Source organism: Barbatula barbatula (genome assembly GCF_947034865.1).
Source record: "Barbatula barbatula genome assembly, chromosome: 6".
NCBI classification, from domain to species: domain Eukaryota; kingdom Metazoa; phylum Chordata; class Actinopteri; order Cypriniformes; family Nemacheilidae; genus Barbatula; species Barbatula barbatula.
Genome location: NC_136765.1, coordinates 18,789,971 through 18,816,305, shown reverse-complemented (window position 1 = coordinate 18,816,305; position 26,335 = coordinate 18,789,971). Strand labels below are relative to the sequence as shown.

At 38.7% G+C, this 26,335-nt stretch overlaps 1 protein-coding gene across 2 annotated transcripts; it reads left to right on the top strand.

Moving 5' to 3' along the window:
- The first annotated feature begins 389 nt into the window (after positions 1-389).
- Positions 390-26,335, top strand: rasgrp3 (RAS guanyl releasing protein 3 (calcium and DAG-regulated)). 2 transcript variants are annotated; one of them, XM_079459155.1, is made up of 17 exons: positions 390-624; positions 11,413-11,617; positions 12,999-13,101; positions 13,498-13,560; positions 15,978-16,109; positions 16,660-16,807; positions 17,141-17,314; positions 18,019-18,135; positions 18,385-18,660; positions 18,798-18,878; positions 19,067-19,180; positions 19,373-19,488; positions 20,503-20,650; positions 21,569-21,605; positions 22,165-22,314; positions 22,393-22,781; positions 24,025-26,335. In XM_079459155.1, exons 2-17 carry the CDS (start codon positions 11,548-11,550, stop codon positions 24,031-24,033), a joined length of 2,127 nt encoding a protein of 708 aa, XP_079315281.1. In that variant the 5' UTR covers positions 390-624; positions 11,413-11,547; the 3' UTR covers positions 24,034-26,335. The 2 variants fall into 2 exon arrangements, 1 of the variants encoding a protein (XP_079315281.1); XR_013786820.1 differs by having other exon boundaries at positions 417-624; positions 22,439-22,781; positions 24,025-26,255.

The window sequence follows — 26,335 nt, the reverse complement described above, 5'->3', positions numbered from 1 at the left end:
TTCCGAAGGCACAAACTCGAATAATAGTCTTTATTCATATCAAGGCTACAGTTTATGACTCATACACGCGTACGTGGAGCAGGTGTGTGTTTTTAGGGAAGTTCTTCACTGTGTTAGCAGGTGCAGTCATTTGTGTTACCTCCGTACCCTGTTGATGTTGAAACATGGTTGCATGTTCGACTCGCATACAAACTTCAGAAACATGCATCACATCACAAGCTTCAAAATGTTGCTTCATTCGATTATGCTTGTTGTACTCGTGCATGCGTGTGAGAAAGAGAGAGAGAGGTGGGCTACAGAATAATTGATTCAGGGAAGAGAGAGAAAGGGAAATGAGGGGCGGGACTGTATGAAAGTGTTATGAAGTGAAGGGGCGGTGCCAGATAAGTAGAGGGGAGGAGAGTCAGGGTGCATTTGTGTGTGCATGTATGTGTGGTCAATATCACATGCTCCTGCCTTGCACACCACACTGTTGACTGTGCTTTGATGTCACTAACTAGTGTGTGTGTGCAGCGCTTGTGTGCTTTCTTCTTCATAGGGAGGCAGTAGTAACTTGCAAAGAACTACATTGCATGATTCACACCTATGCTGAGTCAAAAAAGCTTCACAGATCTGCACGGCCAGGTAAGATTTCATTCCTTTGAACTGATCAGATATCACAAACTATCTAATAGTTTAATACCTTAGTACCGAAGAGACATTTTGGTTTAGATACCCTGATAGTCGGCGGTTCTGTGGTAATACGTGAACTGATGATAAACTGTAACATATTTGACACAAGGTTCCTTTGAATGGGGTGTTTACATGCTCCACACGCTGAAATGAGTGTGAACTGCTGTCAGATGTTACCGTGATTATCTGAAAAGTACAGACTGTCATTACACACTCTTTGGTCAAGCAGGCTATCAATTCAACGGAGGAATTTCGAGGTCACAAACTTTGTTCTTGAAGTGCATTGTGTTTTCTTGTCCTGTGTCTATGTTATGTTATGTTATGTTTGTGAGATATTGAGTCATGAAGATGATGTGTTGAGTTATTATCCGTGTTAGTTATCATGTAGTGCAAATAAAGTGTGTTTTGAATAATTGTGCAAGGCAAATTTTGTGTCACACAAATGATGTGTATGAAAGGGTCTTCACCATGTTAAATGCTTTAAAATAACCCAAATCGTGATTTTCTTCAATCTAATAATGTCAACCGGTTCGCGTGAAGGTTAGGTTCAGACTAATATACAGTGTATCATGTGCTCGGTATGAAAACCATTGTTTGTGTGAGATGACCTCATTAATATAGCTTCAAAGGTCTTTGTGTGTTTGTGCGAGAAAGAGAGAGATTGGGTTGTCATACTGCTGGTTTTAGTCCATATTGCAATTTTTTAAGATAACTGAAGCTTTAGTTTAGTTTAAACTCTTCTTCATAAGTCTCAGAAACGACCATGGCCCAAGGACATCTGTGTTCTTTCACCCTCACACACGTACACACACACCGACTCTTTCTTTCAAACCCAAGCTCTCCGTCTCTTTTGGTTTATCTCAATATCTCTCGACCACACAGCGTAAAATTTAATCAGTAAAGTGCATTTGACTCCCACAAGAATATGGATTTATTGACAATTTGGATTTTTTTAATGTGTGAAGATATTTTACGCTGGTGGATGAAACATTTTCTCATGCATCTTTATTCTTTGCTCATTTTGTTAGTTTAAACGCATCCCAGTATTGATCGATGGCCTTCAGGATTCCGAGTTCAGAGTTGACGATAGAGTTGATGTGCAACTGTAAAGTGTTTTCCTGTGCAGGAATTAACCACAGACACGCATACAGTAACACACAGATACACACTAAATGTGAAGTGCTTGCTGGGTAAAACAACTACCGTACAATAATTTAGCTCAATGTTGTAAAATGACATTCCCATATGAATGAAGTGTAATATTATAAATTGTACAATAGATAATTAGCATGACGCAACAGAGACAAAATAATCCACCGACTAGTCTAACCATCTCTGTTCTGTGTGCTGAAAGTCTGTGGAGCATGAGAGGAGTCAGTAATATTACATTTTTACACACACACAGATTCACAGAGGTTTAGTTACTGAGCAGCTAGGTCTCTGTACTCATTGTCACTCGTCCTCAATAACCGTCTCTCAGTTTCACCACATCTTTTTCTATTATGTATGTCTCTCCTGTTATCAATGTTATTTGCAGAACGGTTGCGCCTCGCCATAGCTCCTGTTTCCAGTAAACTGGCGAGCTATTTATAGAGTTAGTGTGTCCATAGTTACGTGTAGTTGAGATGCATGTCATTCTCCTGTTTGTATCAGTATGACTAACTCTAGATTTACTAAAGTAGTGTATATTTATACATGTTTACATTGCTGATAGGACCAATATGCCCAATCGGTGACCTTACTCTGGCTTGGATCCATCTGTTTTGAAATGAGAAATTTGGTAACAGAGCATGATTACCAAATGGCTATGTGGGATAGATGTCCCAGACTCTCAGGGGCCCATATACTTCATTTTGCATAAGGGCTAACGCTTGAGGAAAAAAACATTTATAGTCCAACAATTTAAGATGATTCAATCTATGTACAGTTGTGCGTTTACAGTGAACGTCGTATTGTGTTGCATTACGTCACCGGGCGGGTTGGGGGGTTCTTGTGACATTTGTGCCCCAGGGTCCCATGGTCCTTTGATCTGGTCCTCAATGATAGCAGTCATTATAGATGGTGCAGTTTCTATTTTAAAAATAACAAGAATAATTCTATATTCCCCGAAAGAAAAATTGCCCTCCCTTTTTTCTTCTTCTTTAAAGATCTCTTGCTTTTGACATCCTTTGCCTTACTGAAAGCAGACGCACACACATAGTTACAACTGAACGCCATGATGTGAATGAGATACACCAAAAAACACTCAGCTCCTATCAAAAGCTTCTCCTCTCCTGCTGATCTCATACAGTAGAAACCACTTCATACCTGAATCCGGATCAGTGGCTCCTCTTACCTGCTCGGTAATGAGCAATATAAGCACTGTCCTCACCTCAGTCAAATGCTACTGCTTGTGTCATAAGCGTGTAATATGGTGGTTTGTTTATGTAAAGTGCACCTGTAACATTTCCTTATATTCAGCATGCACAAAGACAGTCATGCACACGTACGCAGTCGGTGACGTTCCGTGTCACAAAGCAGCTTTTATATTACAAAATGAAACAGAATGTAAAACAGCTCGATATTACCCAAGTTTCACGTTTGATAAGGATTATTTGTTTTGTATGTGTTCTGATAATACATGACTGTAGAGCGAAACCTTCTGACCGTGAACAGGTGTTTAATCACTTTTCAAGGACAATTCAGGATCATCGTTCAAAAAATAGCACAGATTTATATGTGGCAGAAACCTCAGCTAGATGGCCACATGAAGACTCATTTACACAGTGGAAGAGCAAGCAGTCTGAAAGTGTGAAACAAACTGTTGGGGAAGCAGGATATGTGCTCATTGTTTTTGTTTAGCTGGTTCTTTTTTAGATTCTAGAAGACGAAAATATGATGGTCTGTATCCCTTTTGAAAGAACAGGAAGGAGGATATAAAAGAAGCTGCTAGTGACACACACAAAGCACATACACACTTAGAAACTCACAGATAGTCCTTCAGTGTTGCCATGTTTCATGCTACTTTCCATAAACAATATGAATATTAGAACTGTAATGTAGTCCATGAATTTGTCATCCTGTTTACTATCCGACTGCACTTTTTTGTTCCTGCACTTTTTTCTGCCCTTCCTTGAGTTCATCGCTTAAACAAGGGCAGAAAATCTCATTCCCAGTTTCTTTACCACTGTCTCATTCCCTATCCAGTGAACCTAAACTAGTCCTGTATTTAATGTGTCTCACAGTCTTTTAGTTTTGAGGGAAAGAGCGTAGATCATTCAGTAGTTCTTCAAACCAGGTGACTGTTGACTCACCTGAACTTGGAGTTAAATTCAGTTGTTGCATGTTGAGTGTAACCAAGCCATAACTTGTGCAAAGCTCTTCCGTTCTGAAACCGTATCTTTACACCTTAGTCTTGCGTACATAAACCACAAAAAGATAGAGCTCATACCTCGCTCAGACAAACAAAAATAGACTTTGAATCCAGCCAGGGGATGAGAACATTTAAGCATTCATGGAGGGCATAATAACTGAGGGCCAAAAGGGGGTTGAAGGGTGGGTGATCGGTTAACTGTGAGTAATTCCTTCCCGTAAATATCGGGAATTAAATGACAGCCTGCTGGGTGGTAAGTCCTATTGTCTCCGAATAAATTCGCCTCACCATGGTAACGAGAAGGGCTCATCCCCTCAAAGAATGGAAGCTTGATCCAGGAAAAAAGCTTCGAATTTTTGCATGATGTGGTCAATGTTCAAAATATCATCCACTTGGTTAAAATGAGGCCCTTTAAAACAAAAGAGAGTCGAGAACTGGGCTCGTCCCTTGTTTGAGCACAGAGTTAATGTCCCCCGCTGTTGTTCAGGCTGAGAGTTTGATGTATTTGCAATTGTTGTGCGGCTCTCAATGAGATGAGATCAAGGTCAGGCTGTTTATTGAAGCCGTAGTTACTGGGGTTTGATTATTTTCAGGGAGGCGGAAATGACGTGACGTCAGATCCACTGTGTCTATGACATCCTGTTGAAATGGTTTGTCCGGGTTTATTTGCTGAATACAGTAGGCTTTTGGGAATGACAGTGCTGTGCATTTGTTTCACAATGAAGTGTGACAAACCGCTAATCGAAGCTGACAAGTCCTCCCACCTGCTGTTCAAAAGGCACTTTACATAACGTCATTATTAACCACTGTAGTCTGTTTATCTTTTCCGCCCATTTTGATGCCCCCAAATAAAGGTGAATGCACTCACTCGTCCTTTTCTCACATACACGAGAAAGGTGATTTATGCTTGCTTGTTTAACATATTTAGTGCTTTAATAAATGAAATGAAAGAAATTAAGCAATCCTCCTTTCAACACAAACACAAAAAGTTGCTTGTTTGGCTTGTTTTTTAACCAGATTGCTTGTTTGTCCTCGCAGGATTTGGCAACACTAGATAGTAATGATACAAGCATAACATTCTTCTTGACCATTGTCTGTCACTAATGATCTATTTCTTTCTCTCACACCGACTTTCACACACACAAAAGGACAGATTGGTTGTCCACAAGTGGTCCCCCCCACACACATACACACACCCCTGAGTGTATTGTGACGTGGTTCCTGCGTGCTGGGCTTCAGTTTACGGTGTGTTTGGGAGTATTTTAAGCCTGGCACAGGGACGCCTGCTACACAGACAGGAAAAGGCCAGAATAGAAGGAAGTCCACTCGCCATTTAGACAAACAATCCCTCCATCTGCATCAGTGAACTGTGGGAGAGAGAGATTTCTCACATTCAGTAGAGCCACATGGTGTTCACAGGTCCTCTCACAGAATTTTGCAATGTTGAAAGAGGCCAAAGCTCTGTGATATTCTCTCTCGCTCTCATTAATACGCAAATGATTTACGTCTCTTTTCTTTCTCTGCATGTGTGGTGTTACTAAGATTTTTTCATTATAATCCATTCTAAAATTGACCATTTCCACAGCTCTACGGCTTGACTTTTTGGAACAATAGGTTGAATTATTATTATTATACACTTTTTTTCATACAAAGAAATTTGTTTTGGGGTGAACTGTTCCATTACATGAAATTCAAAGAACTGTGTTTGAACTGTGTTCAAAAGCCCTTCTGTTGTGTCTTGGAATAGACAAAAGCTATAAAATCACTGGCGGAACCCTTTCTTTTATACATCTCTGATTTCTGATTGTGAGGAAAAGCAGTTTCTACATTAGATGCATCCAACTGTGTTTTAACGCTTCTCAAAGGTGTCATGAATTAGCCGACCTTGCCCAGGTCCCCAACAGGACACATTTTTGCTTCAGATCCTTTAATTTTGAAACAAACTACAGACCAGTCGAGTTGCTGTAAAAGTTACTGTAATAGAAAGTTATTTAAAAATGCATGTAGTTTGAGATGGCTGAGGAAGTTTCATGTCAGAGTGAGGAACAAGTGACAGGTACTGTTTTATGAATTATACACATCTTGTTCCTCTGGTCGATTACTTTGTTTTAGCTTTTTCTATAGGCCATGTCAATTTCAAACAAACGTAGTTCCTGCTTGGTCCCTTTGCAGTATGCGGCAGGATGTTAACAGCCCTATTTGAGACAGATATACTCTTAAAGAGACAGCAGCTCCAAATCATTTTTCATCAATTATTTACCCTCGCGTCTGTCCAAACCTCTATGATTTCCTTCATGAAACACCAAAATATCAGAATATCTAACTTGCTTTCTTCCACACAATGAAATTCATGAGGTAAGCTTTGTTAAAGTCCATTATAAATCATCATAAAGGTCATCTATACAGCTTATATTCAAAGTCTTAAAGTCAGACAACAGCTTTGTCATCATTTACTTATTCGAATGATTAATCTCGACTTGAAAATCTTTGTTTGAGGAAAGAACAGAAAGGACATTCTGCTGACTCCTTTTGTTCTCCACGGTAACAAAAACAAAGTCATACAGGTTTCGAAAGATACAAGGGTACATAAATGATGATAGACTTTAACCAAAGGAATCCAAAAGGTTAATTTAAGTTATACGCAATATTACTCAACGTATATTCAATACTTCATCTGTGTTGGAAAAATACACTTTGGCTTAAAGGGAAATACAGTATATCTCTGTATATCTCAAAAGTGCTCAAGTAAACCAGCAGACTCGAGGCTGGAGTGCACTAATTTGATTTGGAAGTTCTGGCTGTGTTGTGTTTTGGGTTTGCTGGGTTCATCTGTAGTAAATCAGGCTTTATAGAGAGACTGTCAAAGATAATCGTCTGTTGTCTATGTGGGCTGAAGCTTTAGATGACTGTCTGATAATGAGGTTGCTGGGAGGTAACTCATTTGCTGATTGCAGGTCTCTGGCGTTGAGTGAATGGCTCATTTGTGCGAGATGGGTGTGTGTGTGAGTTTGTCCGCATGAGAGCTTTGACGTTTTTGTGGGTGCGCATGTGAGTGTGTCACGTTCTTTCTTGTCTCTATTAGCAGTGGGGATTTGGAGAACATCATAAAGCAGTGAAATGAGGTGATGAAGATTGATTTCTGTTGGACTGGTTAATAGATGTTGTGTAGCTCTACTCTTGCCAGTCATAATCTCCAAAATGAACTATTTGCATTTGTGTGTGTAAATATACTTTAATAAAATAATTGTTTTTGTGAATTAACTTTGGTGAATCAAATAGTGCTGTCAAATTTCGATATAGTCTTTGTAAATGTTTGTCCTTATGTGTGTGTGACATTGTAAAACTGCACAAACATACTTGCATATGTTTAGAAATGTTAGAAATGTATATGTAAATGATTTTGTTTATGTATAAAGGTTTATACAGTATATATTTATTTATATTGTTATTTGTTATAGACGGTTTCCGCGGCATTAAGTTATGTGGGCCAAACTTCCGGTAGATCAATAACTGTTGAGTAGTTTTAATTTAATTTAATACAATTAATATACAATTAATTATTAATATGAAGTAATATTATAATTTCTATCTAAAATAATTGTAATACTATAACCAAACACAGACCGGAAGTTCATTTCCGATTAAACCATCTATTTACACATGTATACATAAAAATACACACACCACAAACAAATATTATGTAAACACAAAATTTATTTTGGAATCGATTAATCGATTCGACTGCACTAAAATCAAAGTTACAAAAGATCAATTATAGCAATTGAGTTAATGTTACATTGCTGAAGATTCATGCTTTGCGTTGGACTGAGTAAATGTCAAAATAAAGTGTTGTATGATACGGTTTTTATCAAGATGAAGAAAACGTCCTTCAGTTAAAATAAGTAAAGGTGAATTCATTTTTTTGAGATGGTTAAATATGTCATTAAAATAATAAGGTGCGCATTTCAGCCCATTTATTTACATGAATTGGGCTAATAATTCATTTTCATGAGAGAAGCATGTGTTCTGGTTTGTCATTTCTGTATTGGCAAAAGTATATAAATAAAAATTTATTTTTTGTTATTTGTAAGTCCAAGTGCACCTGCAGAGAGGTTGTCATAAGTCAAATCGAGGTGCTGATATGTGTGAGCTCTCTTCAGGGTTGGTGGGAGTTTGCAACAGCTAAAGACCAGTTCACCAAAAACACCTTTATCTGGCTACAGAAACGCACACACAGATGTAAAGAGTAGATTTGAACTGCATTTACCCCAAACATTCTGTCCTCCTTCTCGCTTCACATCAGATGCTTTTATTGCCTGTTACTTGTTTGTTTGTTAGAATTGTGTCTGTGTAATAAATATCAGCACAGCTGCTCTCTTGATCTTGTGATGATGCTTAAATGTGTACTCGAGCTCAATTCTGAGTGTTGTGCACAGGGCACTTATGCCTGAAAGTAAAATACACTACTGTATGTGTCCAAACAAACACATCCAACGCTCTTCCGCCCTCTTTCTTGTTTTCTCTTCCTCACTCTTTCTTTCTCATTCGTATTTATTTTACTCTCTGTGACGTTCTTGAAACCCTTCTGTCCCTCTGATTGGCCGCCATGCTCCGTCATATGGCCGTCTGATGTGCGTTGGTGTTTACAAACTGGCGCGGAGGACAGTGGGATGGTGTCAGTCAGCTGATCACATTCTGTGCTGCTGGAGGAGTTCTCCATTCCTCATGAATCACAACAGATAGAGGGAGTTACACTTTACACTTCAGATTAGCTTAATGTGAAGAATTTGGGGTAAGTGAATCGGGCAAATGTGTATTTGGTTCTTTAAGTTGATATCTCTGGAAAGTTTCTTTGCTTGAATTTGCTCTGTACGCTGTCGAGGTCATCATATTCATCACATTCAAGTTCTGAGTCCTTGCAATTTCTCAATGAGTAATTCTCACGTTTTCTGTTTTGCTCTGATTTGCTCTTCAACACTGCTGCACGTATGACGTTAAGATTTTGTCATTGAAGAAGTTTAGACCATCTTGCACTGTTGGAATTAGTATAGCCTCACATTATGTGATTATTTAAGTTACCTACTGGCAGCCGATGTGTTGCAGCTAGTAGTTCTACAAACTTATCAATGTTTGTGTCTATTTAAAAAGAATTCACACAAATGTCACAAAGAGCTCAGAAAGAAGAAGTTAAATATTCACTCAGCTTAGAGGTGCATTAAGGTTTTAGTCAAATTTCTTTATAAAGTAAATGTATTACTAACATCAACATGGTGCCTGCCGTATGCAACCTATAATACAGCTTTTATAGTAGAGTTTTTCTCTCATGAGTGAGAAAGTCCCTTTTATTTCCTTATGTGTAAAACGTTTCAAATGAGCTAGTGTTAAAAGGAAATGATGAGAAAATGTTCTGAATGTGTTTACAGGAACAGAGAGTTTTGTGAGAATTGTGTGAGCGTGCGTGATATGCAACCATCAAAATTTGTCAACTGAAATTTTAAGAGCTTAAAAAAGACCTGACATCTAATGGTAAACCTGTAATCGCTAATATTCATTACAAGTGAAATACATTGTTGAATAACTGTTTATATGTTTGGCTTAATTTGATAGTTGTGTAAGTGATGTTTTGCGTATCTGGGTCGATCGGATGAGGCGAGTCAGGACAGGTTCCTGCCGTCAGTTCTAACAGATGAGATGGGTGAAAATTAGAGATATTTATAACCACAGCGCTGGTCCCTTCATCTCTCCGGGCAGGGGCGTTATTTTGTGCAGGTGTACATTAAAATGCATTTCATGTGGATCGGGAGGATATATCAAAGCATTTTTGCTGTATTCAAATTAATTAAATTTTTTCTTCAGTGGCCGGCGATTGATGGTTTTTGACATTATTGTGCATTTTCCACCGAGATTGCATCAGAGACACATCCCTGGTGTAGATTCCACCATCTGAAGTCATTTGAACTTCCTTCACTCCCTCAGTTTAAGGGGTTATCAATGACATCACAAAAGGCTGTCTCCAAGGCAACGGCAATGAATTTCGAAGAAAGTTATTGACAGTACAGCAGGTGCTTCACTTGCACGTGTATCTCGCTCATGCTGTGGGTCTATTTAACATCACGCATCAGAATGCAGCCTGGAGGTCTCTTGAGATTAACCCGACCCTTCACCCGTCACGAGAACCGGTTAACCTCTGTGAAGTCCAAACATAACTTTGACTTGTTTCTGGTGTTATGACTGGAGTTGATTTTCAGTGTTTGTATTTTGATACCATGAGCTTTTTCCATTAAAACCATTACAAAATTGGATTGGGCATTGTTCTAATATTTCATGTCTTCTATTGGTTCCCTTTTGCCAGATAACATACTACCAATAGAATCCATCACATACCAGAAGACACCATTATAGTTTCCATTAAAACCAATGCAATACAATTTTCTATTTTTTATGGGCAGGATCCTATTGTTGTTGTTTTTCAGCAGGGTCTAAATTATTGTTTGTGTTTCTTCACTGTTAACTAATGTTAACAATTGCAACTTGATTTAAAAAAATGCAGGTCCCTCTTCAGTATAGGGGGCAACTCTCCCATAACTATGACTTTTTCCTCAAGAAACTCCTCATTTGTGGCTTATTAATAGTTTATAAGGTAGTTGTTATGTGTTAGTTATTGGGTAGGATCAGGGGTAAAGTGTATGGTCATGCAGAATATATAAATTCTAATAAACTGCTAATATGCCGATAATAGGCATGCTAATAGTGAGAATTGCCCCCTATGCTGAAGTGTTACCAAAACGTATTAGAAATTGAAAATAATGCACATGACCTAAAATGAATAAATGCTGTAGAAGTTGTGTTCATCATTTGTTTATGGTAGCCAATGCAATAATGAATGTTTTCAAATGAAACTTTATTGTAAAGCATTACTGGTTAAATACCGGTTAAGAATAAACCTACAATTACCCTCCCCATTTTGATTGCATGGATAAAGCATACAGGAAAGAACACACATCATCCGGAAGAAGTTACATCACAACATCAAGAGCAAAATAAAACAACTCAACAAAAGAAGCAAAATCTAGTTACACCTCAATTGTGAACAAGCACAGTTGATAATGGTTAATGTGTTGAGACAGCCTCATGTTATCTAAGCTCTAATCAGGTAGTGTACTGTACGCCCAGTCAGAATGATGGCATGCCATCTGCGTGGATCTGCGATGTAAAATCATGCAAACGGTGTTCCTGCGAGAGAGATGAAATTTTGATAACTGCCATGGGGAATTCTCAGAGGAACTAAACAGACATAAGTTCATTCATTATATGTACGCCATATCGATACAGATCATTTGCATGGATTTACGGCACAGTTCATTATTGACTGTGGTTTGTTTTTACAGTGAGTCACAGAGACACCAGTTCTCCTGTATAGTACACTGAGAACATTTGGACGAAAGACGTCGACAAGAGAAGGTGTGGAGTGCCTGATGGCAGTGAGCTGGATGTCTCATTGAGGTCAGGTTGGACAGGAGGTCATGGGGTCCTTTACGCTGGGGAAAGCTGCTTCCCTGGAGCTGCTACTGGAGGCCTGTATTCAAGCATTTGGTTAGTGATTAAAAGGAATATTACTGTTTTATTTGATGGATTTTCTTAGATAAGATACTAATTACTGGCTGTGACATTTTTATTGAGCATTCATTGCTATTTGCTGCTGATAGTGATCTCCTCAGACTATGTACTTTTTTAGTCATTAATAAAATCTTAAAAAAGGTACGAAAATGTCATAACATTTCTAAGATGAATATATATTTCTTTCTATTTGTTCTGTAAAATATACATTCCTATAAAAAATCTGTACGTAGTGATTCAATTGTACTATGTTAAATCATGTGATAGCATAACATTTTGGTGAACTTTATACAATTTTCAGTCATTAATAGAATCTTTATAAATAATTGAAAATGTCATTAGATTAAGATTTCTAGATTACGATATGATCAGGGGCGTTGCTAGGAGTGGGCTAAGGGGGCTGAAGCCCCGAAAGCTTTCAGTAAAGCCCCAAATGTTTTTATAACCATGCCCTGTATAAATAACTTGGGGGGCCGTTTACATTTTGTATCTTTTGCATGCGGAAGTTTGCATGCAAAGCGCTCAAATAGAGAACAACACGGTCGAGGTGTGCATGTGTTGCGGCACGCTCTTTATGTCTAGCGTGTCAGTGCTGAAAATCCATTCATCCTTTGCCTCATGGTTGCTTAGAAACGGCAAATGCCACAAACAGTGCTTTGAAAAAAGTTACAAGAAAGCAGCGGGCTTTCTACATGTTTTCAACATGTTTTTTGATGCAAAATGTATATTCTGACACACCTATGGATTTCTATGGGCTAAGCTCCAGACCTCCAGTCACCCTAGAACCGCCCCGGGATAAGATTACATTTTCTAATTTACATTAGATTTCTAAGATACATTTTTTGTTGTTTATATTTTAAAGTATACATTTCTATAAAATACATAGAGAAATTTGTATTTTAAATGTATTTTTGAAATTCTTATGGTAGTTCACCCAAATTGCTGTCATCATTTACTCGCCCTAAATGTGCTCCCAAGCTATATAAATGTTTTTGTTCTGTTCAACACAAAAGAAGATATTTAGATGAATATGGGAAACCAATTAGTTCTGGGGTACCATTGACTATCATAGTAGTTATTCTTCCTACTATGGTATTCAATAGTGCCCCAGAAATTTTGGTTACAAACATTCTTCCAAACATCTTACTTCCAGCTTAGCACGATAAGAAAATAGGAAGAATAGGTTTGAAACAACGTCTGAACCTCTCAACAAATAATGACAGAACTTGACTGTTTGAGTGAGCTATTCCTTTAAATCGTGTGCTCAGATACCAAAGTGTTTTTCTCTTATCTCTTCTTTGTCATCTGTATTCTCTCTTCTTTCTAAATTGTAATCTCTTTCTCTCCCTGTCTGTAGACGATGAAGGGGAGCTTCTTGACAACCAGCTTCCTCGAACCCTTCTGCTGATGCACCGCTGGTATGTGTCCTCTGCCGAGCTCGCTGGGAAACTTCTGATTATATATCCTGTGTCAGCTCAGTGTGACTGTGTTTGAGTGATGCATCCAGAGCTTGCGTGTATAGTCGTCCAAAAAAGTGTATGGACGCTTAAATCACATTTAAAAATTTATATTTACATGTAGAAAATTGAACCAAGACCGTATGCAATAAAATGAGGACGTACAATTTCACAGATCTTACACTTCCATTTTTACAATGTCTGGTTCAACATTTAATATTTAATGGAAGTAAATCACTTCCCTAGAGTTTACACAAATCCAGCAAACGTGCAATTTTGTGCTTGAGAAAAATGTGCTTGAGCTAACTTTTTGTGCATGTGAATGGAGCCATACTCCCTTCATACTGCAGCATGTTACTCCGTTTAACACCCCAGCAATACTCCTTGACTCTCCATCACGTATCGCGACTGTCAGGGAGACGACTGCCAGCGCACACGACTGAAGATCTGCTACTTAATGAGGTAAATAAAAACATCTCTTGTTTAATGAGATAAACAATCCCTTTATTCCCCTTGAGTTTTCTGCTAAGATGTTTATTTACATTGCTAGGCAACAACCCGTGACAGAAAATGTCGTGAGCAGGCTATTATTTTGTGTTTTCTTTTTCTTATCCTCCTCCTGTTCTCCCTCTCTTTCTCTGAGGGCAGCGTGACTGTCGCCTGCGCTCAGAGTGATGATGTCACAAGTACAGCATTGCTCCTTCAGATGGACGTGTGTCCACAGTGGACATTTTGTGTCTTTGTGGATGGACAAAGAATGATTCAGCGATTCTTTATTTCATTATTCACAGGGCACATCTCCTAAGGCCACCTTTCCTTTCATCTCTGTCCACAACTGTCTGCCTGCACTCAGATCTGTCGCTTGTCTGAAGCAACATTATACAATCTATTTTGAACTTAGAAAGATTTTTTAAAGAGTATAACAAAGAAATGTTATAAATGCAAAATGAAGATGTTTTGTAAAAACTCAGTCAGCTTCAGTACATTAAATGCAAAACTTATTAAATACGGATAAAACTAGTACTCTTTAAAATATTTCTTCAAAAACATAAAAATAAAAAATGCTTAGTAGAAGTGCTTGCTTTTGGGAACCTCTACTGTATGTCTCTGACAAGAAGAACTAGGGAAAAAATGATCAGAGGAACTTATCAGTGTTATAATTTGAGGTTAAATATAAAACTCATTTGGTCCCTGCTGTCATTGGTGTCACACATTCACGCAGTCGCACACACTCTTGTGTTATTACCATCTCTCTGGATGATGTCACTTTGACTCATACCGGGCACACATCTGATGTTTGTGCCTCAAAAGACAAAAAATGAAAAGCAAAAAACAGACCGTGTTTGTGTCTCAGTGCCCTGAGTGAGGCCGGCAGTCCAAAACATCTCCATAATTAATGATAGAAAGACAAACGGCGTGCATCTTACATAAAGACGCTTCATCCGCTCCATTCTCCGGCATCTCTGTGACACTCACCAAAACAAAAACATCATGGAGGAGGTCACTGTTTTGTAGAACTGCTTCCTGTTGGGGGAAGTAACCTTGTTTGCTTCAAAATGTAGCCTTGATATTTATTTGATATGTCCAATTAGATTGCAGCTGTTGTTGTGTTGTAGGGGTTCACTGGAAAACAGTCTTGTTTTGGAACATGAGAGTATCATAGTAATTCAATTGTATATTTTAAAGCTGAAGTGGTGTTTTTATTGTTAAAATTGTTTCTTCGATTTCTTGAATCAGTTTTGGGTTGATGTTGTTTGTCAACGGAAGTCAAATGGAAAGTTGGTTCATCTCTTTACACAACTGTACGATGTTGCCTCCAGTAAGATGAATTTATTAAGCATCAAATGTGCAGGGTTTTGCATTTGTGGTCTAGACAGACTGTGTTTCAAGGTCACAATTTCACTATTACGGTTTGATATGTCTGAACATTTTCTCAAGATTCACATTCAAATAGTAAGTTGCCTTTCCGCATCGAACATTAACTGTTTATTTGCCATCATGTAAAAATACCCGTGGTAAAAACTGTAAAATTCTGACATTTTGGGCACCAGAAAGTAACAAACTTTTTTGCAAGGTAAAAATACATGTTTTTGTGTTATTTTACACATAACTTGTGAATTTGCACAAGTTGTTTGTAAGCTGACATTTTAATATCGCATTTTTTAAATATGTGAAAATTCTGCACAATAAAACGGTAAACTTTGTTTTTTACATTGTATACATAATTTTTCCAATCCATTATGTATAATAATATACATATATATATTTTTCATATAATTATTTTAAACATATAAGCTAGGGATGCACAAAATATTATTGGCCATATGGCTATCGGCCGATAAATGGTCATTTCTAATGATTGGTTTCGTTCCGATATTAACATTATTATAATTTTTAATAAATGATAAATAATTTCCTCTGGTTGAACCACTTCAGGTGCAATGTACATTTACATTTATGCATTTGGCAGACGCTTTTATCCAAAGCGACTTACGTTGCATTATCGTATACATTTTACATAGGTATCTGCAATCCCCTGTGATCGAACCAACAACCTTGTGTTGTTAACACAATGCTCTTACCACTGAGCTACAGGAAATATATATCGGCCAATTTATCGGTTATCAGAACGGTAAAGAATTATAAGTTATTGTTATCTACCAAAATGTACATATGGATGCATCCCTAATATAAACATATTTATATTAATCAAAATAATGGACACCTAGATGTATTTACATTGATGGATTATTTGACTCATTGACTAAATAGTCTGGAAATATTTGACATTTAGTAGTTTCCCCAATTTGAAAAAGCCTAACATAGCTCCAACAATATAATATCACTTAATAATGAAATTTTTTCATGTTTTTATGAAGGTACTGGATTGCTGAATTTCCTGCTGAGTTCGATTTGGATCTGGGTTTGATCCGCCTTACGGAAGAGTTCAGAGACGCCGCCGCTCAGCTGGGTGGCGACGAGCACATTAAATTACTTGACATTTCTACAATGTAAGTGCAGTTTTACTCACAAACACGCAGGTTCAGATGTCTGTGTATCTGTTCACAGCATGCCCATCATTTATTGTCTCATTACCATCAACCTGGTTGACTTTAAGCACAGGTGCCATTTTGATTGAAATGAAAATACCTTGTTAAAAATTCAGATCTCGCCCTTTTCTAAAATAATAAACTGCCGCTAATGAGCTCTAATCCCTGATGTAGATTGCGTGTGAATGATAACATAGAGCCTGCAGACACCTGCACTTTATCACTCATTAACACTGAATGACACTTTATATGTTACATTATTATGACATGAATATTGTGGATGACGTGTCATATCTGTGCAAACCTTAATGACTTTCTTTCTTTTGCAAAACACAAAAGAATTTAAAGAACGTTGGTGCCCCAACAACATGGGGGCCCCATTGACTTCCATTGTATGGACACTGAGGCATTTCTCAGAATATCTTCCTAAATCTAAAATAACCAGAAACATTTTGAAATGCATTTTGTATACTCCACATGCATTTCATCCCTTACGTGTTTGTCTTTTCAGTCCCTCGTATGACTGGATGCGTAAACTGACTCAGCGAAAGAAGCAGGCGAAGAAGGGCAAAGCCTCGCTTCTGTTTGATCACCTGGAACCCATTGAGCTGGCCGAACATCTCACCTTCCTGGAGTACAAGTCCATCAGGAGGTTATCGGTTAGTGTGCACAGTAGAAATGGAAAAATAGAGTGTTTCCTTCACCTGGGAAAGCCGGCAGCTGTACAAGACTTGCGTCACCGAAGATCGTGTGTGTTTGTGATAGAGAAAGAGTATGAGAACGCTTTGATTCTCTTATCAGTTCTGCTGCCTTTTTCCATTGCTCTGCATTGTTATTCTAAGCTGACGTTTAGGGTTTTGAAGTTAGCATAACTTCCTTCTGCAGCTGCCCGTATTGTTTTACAGATACTGTAACAAAGAAATGTTTCCTCAGAAAAAGGAATTTCAATGAAAACCCTTTTAGTAGTCAATACAATGTTTTGTTTTTTTCAGTTCACAGATTACCAGAGCTATGTGATTCACGGCTGTGTGGTAGATAACCCAACATTAGAGCGCTCCATCGCCCTGTTCAACGGGATCTCTCAGTGGGTTCAGCTGATGGTGCTCAGCAAACTCACGCCTCAGCACAGAGCCGAGGTCATCAACAAATACATCCATGTCGCTCAGGTAGGTCCACCCTAGCACCTGTGTCTGCACATTTCCTAACAGAAAAAGCACAAAGGATGGTAACATTTCCCTCGTTCAAAGAAAGGAAATGAAGCACGTTAGGCAAAATGAAAGTACAGGAAATGCAAAAACAGGTGAAAGGTCTGCGTTCTGACAAATAAATAAATGGTCACAGTGCATTCTGGGTAACGCATTATGAGCTGAAGCGACACGCTGTCTAATTGTATAACTGTACCGTTGATTACGCAAATGCGAGACCCTACACTTATCAAACTGGTTTCCATCAGCGTGTTCTGAAAGCAGCAAGATGACATTTCCAGGCCCTTTGATATGTTAATGTTTGCCGTGGAAAGAGTGCGAGGGAGCCGCCTGCCTGCTCTCACACCGCTGGGGGTGTATGAAACGCCTCTATTGTAAAGAGCACCCAGGCATCCCCTCAGTACAAAGCATGTGCTCTTAGTATCTCTTTTAAGGCCCGTCGGGCACGATCCATGTCAGCTAATAGATGTTAAGTATCGAGCTTTCGAGTTGTTGAATTTCGAGTTATAAAAGAGAGATGTGCTTTTGAAAGAATGCCACTTGGTGTCATTATGATACAAATGAGAAGCCCTAGATCATATGAGGACTAATGGAAATCTATCTATCTATTTACAGTATCTAATTATCTATATTTCTTTCTTTCTTTCTCTCTTCTGCAATTTCAGAAACTGCTCCACCTGCAGAACTTCAACACTTTAATGGCTGTGGTTGGAGGTCTGAGTCACAGTTCTATTTCCCGTCTGAAGGAAACTCATTCTCACCTCAGCCCAGAAGTCACCAAGGTGCAGCGCTCACTGCAAAACAGCGGTTTAGTTCATTCACAACATGAATAAAAACACAATCCCTTCTATTCCTACCCTTGAGAATATATAGCATATATGTTACAGTTTTGACAGTATCTTAGATCATCAGACATTATGAAAAACACACTAATCACTCAGAAAAGAGGTGTCTGAAATGTAATCTCTAAAACATACTTTCGGTAACCGTTGATTGATTTCAGAAACTGTCGATTTTCTTGCTTTTAACAGATCTGGAATGAAATGACAGAGCTGGTGTCATCCAACAGTAATTACGGCGCTTACCGCAAAGCCTTCAGTGAATGCGAAGGGTTTAAGATCCCTATTCTGGGCGTTCACCTGAAGGACCTGATCGCAGTGCACGTGGTCTTCCCAGACTGGGTAGAAGATGGGAAAGTTAACATTGTGAAAATGCAACAGCTTTATCTCACATTTAATGAACTAGTGTCGCTTCAGAGCGCCGTGTCTCAGGTGGAGCCCAACATGGACCTGATCTACCTGCTCACTGTGAGTTCAGCTAACACGTCTGTGAGCGTGAATCTGTCTTGTACACTGGAGATTAGTTTGTGGTCAGTTATTAGGTTGGTGAACGTAAAGATGAATTTGTGTGTCTGAATTTAAATGTTATGTCTGTTTGGATAAAGCTATCCTTGGACCTTTACTACACAGAGGATGAAATTTATGAGCTGTCCCTGCTCAGAGAACCCCGTAACCCTAAATCTCAGGTGAGGTGAAAGTTTGGTCCATGTGCTCATATGAGCACAAACATCCCCTGTCTTGAATTCATTTTATTTGAAATATTGCTTCTTTCACCCTGAGAAGCTTCTTGGACACAGATATATTATCATAATAACCTAAAAATCAGACCAGAGGGATTTCATAACATCAATAACCATATTATATCATTTTGTAGCCGACATCACCCACAACCCCCAACAAACCTCTTGCTCCACTGGATTGGGCATCTGGGGTCACCACAAAACCAGATCCTTCTGTGGTCAACAAACATATTAGGAAGGTCGTGGATGTAAGATATTTTGCGTCTCTTCCTCAACATAATGTCTATGAGTTTTTAATATCTAACATAATTCTAAACAACATGACTTTCATCAGCTAGTATGGTTTATTCAGAAAGTGCATGCAATAATCATTTTCTCTTTTCGTAATACATTACTCTCACTAAATGTGTATTTTTCTGTTCTTTCTATTGCACGTATAGTCTGTGTTTCGTAACTATGACCACGACCACGACGGTTACATATCTCAGGAAGATTTTGAGAGTATCGCTGCAAATTTCCCGTTCTTGGATTCCTTCTGTGTGCTTGATAAAGATCAGTAAGTAGGAATTACACATACAGAAAATGTGTGATTCTCTGTAACAGACCCCTGTAGTGACAGACTGCTAACAGTGTTTCTTGGCTCTCAGTCTGTGAGTATTTTAATAAACCTGGGCAGAGATTGTGTTTGGACTGATGATATTGGTTCAATCAGGGTAAATTTAATGTGTGTGACTGAAAATTGGCTAAATTCGTAAAAAGTTTTCTCACTGCAAACAGAGCAAAACATGAATGTTTTGTGAATGTAAAGCATTACTAACGTTCTACATGATATTTTCTTTTGTGTTCTGCGGAAGTAGGACAATCACGCAGGTTTGAAATGACAAGAGGGTACGTAAATGAAGAAAGAACGCACTAGGATTCAAATAAATATGTGGGATCTGGAATTAAATTAAACTAATTGTTTTACCTTCAATTTGAAATCTCAGAAAGACATTAAGGCATCTTTGTTAAATCATTTAAATACTTTTTGGGGTTCGCTGTAGGTGTACTTTTTGCTATGGCAACGGTTAAAACTTGCAACATGTAAACGCTTATGGTGACTTCAGGGCATGCAGATGCTCAGTGTGGGTGACCTGCAGCAATGTTAAAAGGTTAAAATGATTCCCTGTGAAGTACACACATCATCAAGCATGCACAAGCTCACAGTCACGAACGCAACATCATACACTCAGAAATTCCCCTGGTGTCCTCTGAGGTTCATCTGTGCAGCTCAGCTCTCAAACCGCATTAGTGCCGCTTGAGAGCATGAATCTCTCCTGGGCTCCTGTTTTCTCACTGGCTAACGGTTTTATTCGGACATCAAGCCTGCCGTGTCACAGGAAGAACTCTCAATGTGTGCTCTTAATGTGCAATGACACATTCAACTTACACTGATGCATTCATTATGTCATGAATACAGTCTGCCAAATGAATAAATGTAAATGTAAATGAACTGACAGTCAACTGAGGGATATAAATCTTGCGCTTTGTAAATCTGGATTGTTCAGTACCTTTCTCTTTCTTTGTTTAGGGATGGATTGATTAGTAAAGATGAGATGATGGCTTATTTTCTGCGGGCCAACCCATTGCTGCAGTGTAAGATGGGTCCTGGATTTATACACAACTTCCAGGAGATGACATACCTCAAACCAACTTTCTGTGAACATTGTGCTGGATTTGTGAGTTTTGGTTTATTTGTCTCGTAAACGAACACTATGAATTATGGGGGATATGAACTATGCAACAGGTACACACCAATATAGAGGCTTGAAGTGCACCAGACGTTTGTAGAGATGTGTGTGCAAAAACACGTTTACAAAGCAGAAGTTTACCACAACAGCACTAGGGACCTATGTAGACAGTGTTTAAAGGTTAAATATGACCGCAGTGAAATGTTTCTCCTGAGAACCTAATCTCCCAAGGTACTAAACAGGCAAATTGGTTTGTGTGACATCCCTGAATTTAGTCTACGTCGAAGTTTCAAAAACATTTCCTCCAGAAGTTCAGACATTCAATAGAAAAACATTCTCCTGATGGTGGCCATCATAGGCACCACACAATAAACATATAAACAAACACATACCATAGATGTGTAGATGTAGAGTAGAATGGAATATGTACACAACATGCCTTTCTTGTGAAAGTAAATGCGTTTAATTTCCTGTTGGTACAGTTTGAGACGGTACGAATACAGTCGAGTACTAAAATGCTCTTGGCAGAAGAAGCACAGTTATAGTGACAGTGTATATACACAACAACAATGTTTAGTCAATGCTTGTGGTATTGTTCTGTATTTACACAGATGGTTAGACAGGAATCCGCTGAGTTAACACACATTCTTTTTAACAGACTTTCAAATATGAACACTCGCACAAACACACACACACACACACACACACACACACACACACAGATCCACGTTCTCACACTGTATTGTACAGGAAGGGTGCAACATGTGGAAGTATCCTGTTTATTACAGATGGTCTGTGTACAGAAAATACTCAAATAAAGCGTGCAACCTGCTCCAAATTCATATTTACTAATAATTCACTCTCTTTTTTTCTTTTCATGGCCTTCCTCTTTTCCCTGTGGTCCAGCTCTGGGGGATTATTAAACAAGGATATAAGTGTAAAGGTAACAATAGAACATCAACAAAATGTTACGCCTGCACAAGCTGCGTGTTTTATTAAACATCCTGTTTCTCGAGAATAAAACATCTGAATCTATATCTGATCTGACATCTGATGACAAATGCACGTAGTGTTGGATTACACGTACCCACAACCAGAGTAAAATAACAGAAAACTGTCATTTAAAACCTGAATGATTTTCTTTCTTATGCAGTACACAAAAGATGATATTTTGAAGAATGTAAGTCGACATTAGCAGTACCAATTTACTTCTGTTAACCACAGTAAGTCAGTGGGTACCACCGTGGTACGTTAACCAACATTCTTCCAAATATCCTCCTTTGCGTTCTGCAGAAGAAAGAAATTCATACAGTTTCTAAATTACAAGAGGGGAAGTGAATGTTGACAGAATTGTCATTTACGGGTCAACTATCACTTTTATACTAAACTATTTTGAGCATATCAAATGTATGTGCCTACACAAATGTAAATGCTGGTGGTGTTTAAACAGGTACGTGCAAATGTAATTTTGCTATTGTTAAAGTTGTTATTATTGTTTTCAGACTGTGGGGTGAACTGCCACAAACAGTGTCGAGAGCTTCTTGTTTTAGCGTGTCGCCGTCTCCCTCGGTCCACATCATTAGGCAGCGTGTCACCTGGAACACTTACCCACAGCTCTCTACCCAGCAGCCCCACCCTGCCCACCAGTAAAGGTGAATGCTTACCTACACACAAGCTATGACAATGCTAAAATACACCGTTGTTTCTCATCACTTTGTGATCTTACACAGATGACGACGATGTGTTTACGTTCCCTGCTCTGTCACCATCATCAAGCTCTGATCTGGAGGGAAAATCCATCACGCTGATGACGGGTTCAGCCCAGCGGATCTCCGTACGGCTGCAGAGAGCCACCACCAGTCAGGCCACGCAGACGGAACCCATGTGGCCTGAGAACGGCTGGGCTGCCGTAGCTGACAGCGGGTCACACACCTTCCCCAAGATGAGGTACAGGCCGCACCGCAAAGCATCCAAGAGCAAAGGGTTCGCTCGCTGGGAGAACGACACACAGATTTCAACAGGAACGAATCGCACTCGGCGGGAGTCACAGGACCACAGTGAAGTGTCACACCAGAACGGACTGATGGACCAACATCGGGACAAAACTGAACCCACTGAGGTATGTCAGATCCAAAAGTACAAGGGGTTGATATTTAAAGCTGCAATGTAACATCCCAAGAGGGATACCATCTCTGCTTTTTTCTGAGTCTCCCAAGGCCCCAGAACATATTTTTCTGAAAACATTTTGCCATGGAAACGCCAAGGTTCCACCGGCCTATCCTTCTGTCATCGCCCTAGAGATAATCTTCATCACAGGGCCAAGGAGACCATTGCGCTCGTACTGATGGCCCTAAATATTGAGTAACACTAGCCCGAGCAGGTCTCATCTGCTGTTGGGTGTTATTTTAGGACCTGGCAGACACTTTGTTTTGGGTTGAAATGCAAAGCATATGTCTGACCGGCATTGTGTTTCAGCGCTTGTTAAATAAAACTCTTTGCTGCGTTATTTGTAGAACAGGCTTTAAAAAGGCAGGGTCACTTGACACACAGAGATTAAACCGTTGGCACACCTGCCCATGCTACAATGCAAAATTCATGTTTTAGGTAAGCAGTTTATAAATACACATGTTTAACTTTAACACGTTGGGTTTATGTTTAACTTTTCAGCTGACACATGAAACCTGCAATATTATAACCAAGAGTTTAAACTGTTAACAGAATGACCAGATTATTACATTTGCTGGAAAATAACAAAAAACTATAATCGTATCAAAAAGTTAATTTTACACTTCAGCAAAGTTCAAGAATATTTTTAAATAAACTTTATGTAAATAATAAATAGTATATCTGTAAGTGTACGAAATTGGCCCAGCATTTCGATTATAACATTTGACTTTTTAAGTATACTTTAGTTGTGTATTCAAGTAAACTGTTAAACTTAGTTTAAAAATACATAAGGTATATTTATCAAAAGTACCATATACAAAAATTTCTTCATCCATCCTTCAATGTCAAAACCTTATACATAAAGGGATAGTTCACCTAAATTGTTTTATTTATTTTCAGATTTAGAAGATAATTTGAGAAATTTGGTTTTGTGTCCATACAACAGAAGTCAATGGGGGCAATGTTGTTTGGTTACCGACATTTTCCAAAATATCTTCTTTTGTGTTCTGCAGAAGAAGAAAAAAACACACAGGTTTGGAATGACACGAGGTTAAATAAAGGTTGAATGTAAATTCTTTGCTATTCTGCCCCTTTAAAATTAAGGGTTTGCTCAAACCCGCAGCAGTGATTCATGCCTTATCCAGCAAACCTAAGGTAGCCATGTCTCTTACGTGTTTCTCCGTATTGTTTTTCAGATCAGCTGACTTGTCCGAACAATGGGCCCGAAAAGGACGCCCTGGAAAAGGTCAGGGGCGCGGCTGAAAAGGCTCTCCTCTCTAGGGGGCGTGCTGGGGTGCCTCATGCCTGGAGTAGATCGGGAATAGGGCCACTATTTCGACAGCCCCAGCTACAGCGGGACGGCAGGCCACCCGCTGTCTGTGCTGGGGGAAAGATGGCATCAAAAGAAAGGTCTCGGACTACACAGGGGGTGACCTGTAATGTTGTGCTCTCCTGCGTGGAGTTGATGATACTAGACTGCAGTGAAAACCTAGTATCTGTATTAGCTGATATGATGGATACATCAGCGCTTAGAAGGATGGATAACCAATGTAAATAAACTGTATGTGCGAGAGTAGAAAGAAGGCAGAAAAGGAGGTTTTGTACAGAAACACCAGTATGAATGTACTTGTTTAAGGACTTACGTAGACACGTGTGCGTTGAAGGCATGGTGTGATTTTCGTACTCCAGAAACACTACAAGAAAAGAGGACATGTTGGATTTAATGCCTATGTAAGTTATATGTTATTTAAGGTGGCATGCATTGATGTGGACAGATGAAGATCATCATATCGATGATGAACTAAAACACTAACTTTGTGTTTGCCTGGCAACACATTATCTTAAGTGGAAGGTACGTACGCAAAGATAAGAGTTGACACAAAGACATGATCTCAGGTTCTTCCCCCAGATAGAATAAATAAACTTTCTTTCATTTGGTTTATACATAATTAACTTGGTTGAACTGTTTATTTAGCTATTAAAGGTGCCACAGTTTACCCACTGACCATGTACATCTTTACATTGCCAATGTTGCTAAGCAACACTTATGTAATGATGACATAGACTTCATATATCCATAAATTCAGAGACAGCGATTCTACCTACCCAGGTGTACCGTCGACCAGGTTTATGTATGGCCTCTGTTGCTAAGTGCACGGTGATCAAGCTGGGCGACAAGTCCGTTGCCAAGGCAACTTGCGTCCTTCACTGACATATGTTCTAAAATGGGTTTTGTACCCAGAATGCCCTGGTAAGGTTCAGAGAAGATAAGCTAAAACGCTGAGTCAGTCGTTGCACAGAAGATGAAAAGATCATATGAGCGAAACTGTGATTATACTGAGCATTTCATCCTATAGGATCACATGCTCCTCTAGCGCTACAATTATGGACTAAGCATTGTGTGATGTGGTTGGTGAAGTCACAGTTACACTCATAGTATCATAATCCGCGTGTGTTAAGTTTTAGACAGACGCCAGTGACCTGTGATACGTTGATGGATTTGAAAGCCCTTGAGAATGTCTTATTCATAATATTTGAACCCTTCATGAGATGCCAATTTACAAATGAATGTTGCTATTTTGATTTCTGGCAACACAGTGTAGCTCTAAACTAACTTTGGGCATCGCACCCAGTCCTAACATATATAAAACGATAATTTTTTTATCTGTTGAAAAGCAAGCATTGCTGATCAAGTTTTCAACATCTCGTTGACCAGATCATTGAATGCACTTTATTTGAATGAGCAACAGGCATATTAACACAATGCATTGTGCAAACATTTCTGGCTCATTCAGATATCTTTTGATTTTTAATTGACTTTTGGAGATAACTGCCCTGTAACGGCTGTATAATGATCAACCTTGTCATTACTGTATTAAATGTAGTCATGTTTCTGTTCATGTTTACAGCTGATATCAGGTCTACTTAATAAAGGTGTGCATTTATACTGTAATAACAATAACACTTTCAATAAATAACAATAGTTTTCTAAAGTCAACTATGAGTGTCAATATACAGTAGACTTAAAGTCTCATCTCTTACATTTGAAGTAAGGGTTATCTGTGCAGTTTGCAGGTCATTGCAATGTCTCAGGGGTGCCAGTGAACATAAGCTTGACCAACAAAGCTGAAACTTTTGGACTGGATTATGTATTGGACCATTTTATGAAGTTTAGTGCAGGACACCAACTGTATCTATCAGTCTGACAGAACTGTATGAAAGGATTATTTTAAAAGTATTTAAATATTTAGAAAAGCTCAATTTAGACATTCAGCGATATATGTTTGAGGTATATTTTACGTGTAAAAATGTGGCAAAATGTTCTATTACTTAAACACACTACTAACCTTAACTTTAGCACAGCTGTTCAAAACATTCATTGTAACTATAAATGCTATATATCAAATAAATGTTTGTGTATAACGTTTTCAAGAATTATTCTGTATTCTCTTTGAAATGGCTCTGCCCCATCCTACAGACTTGGAGTATTAAAACAAGTTGTATAGC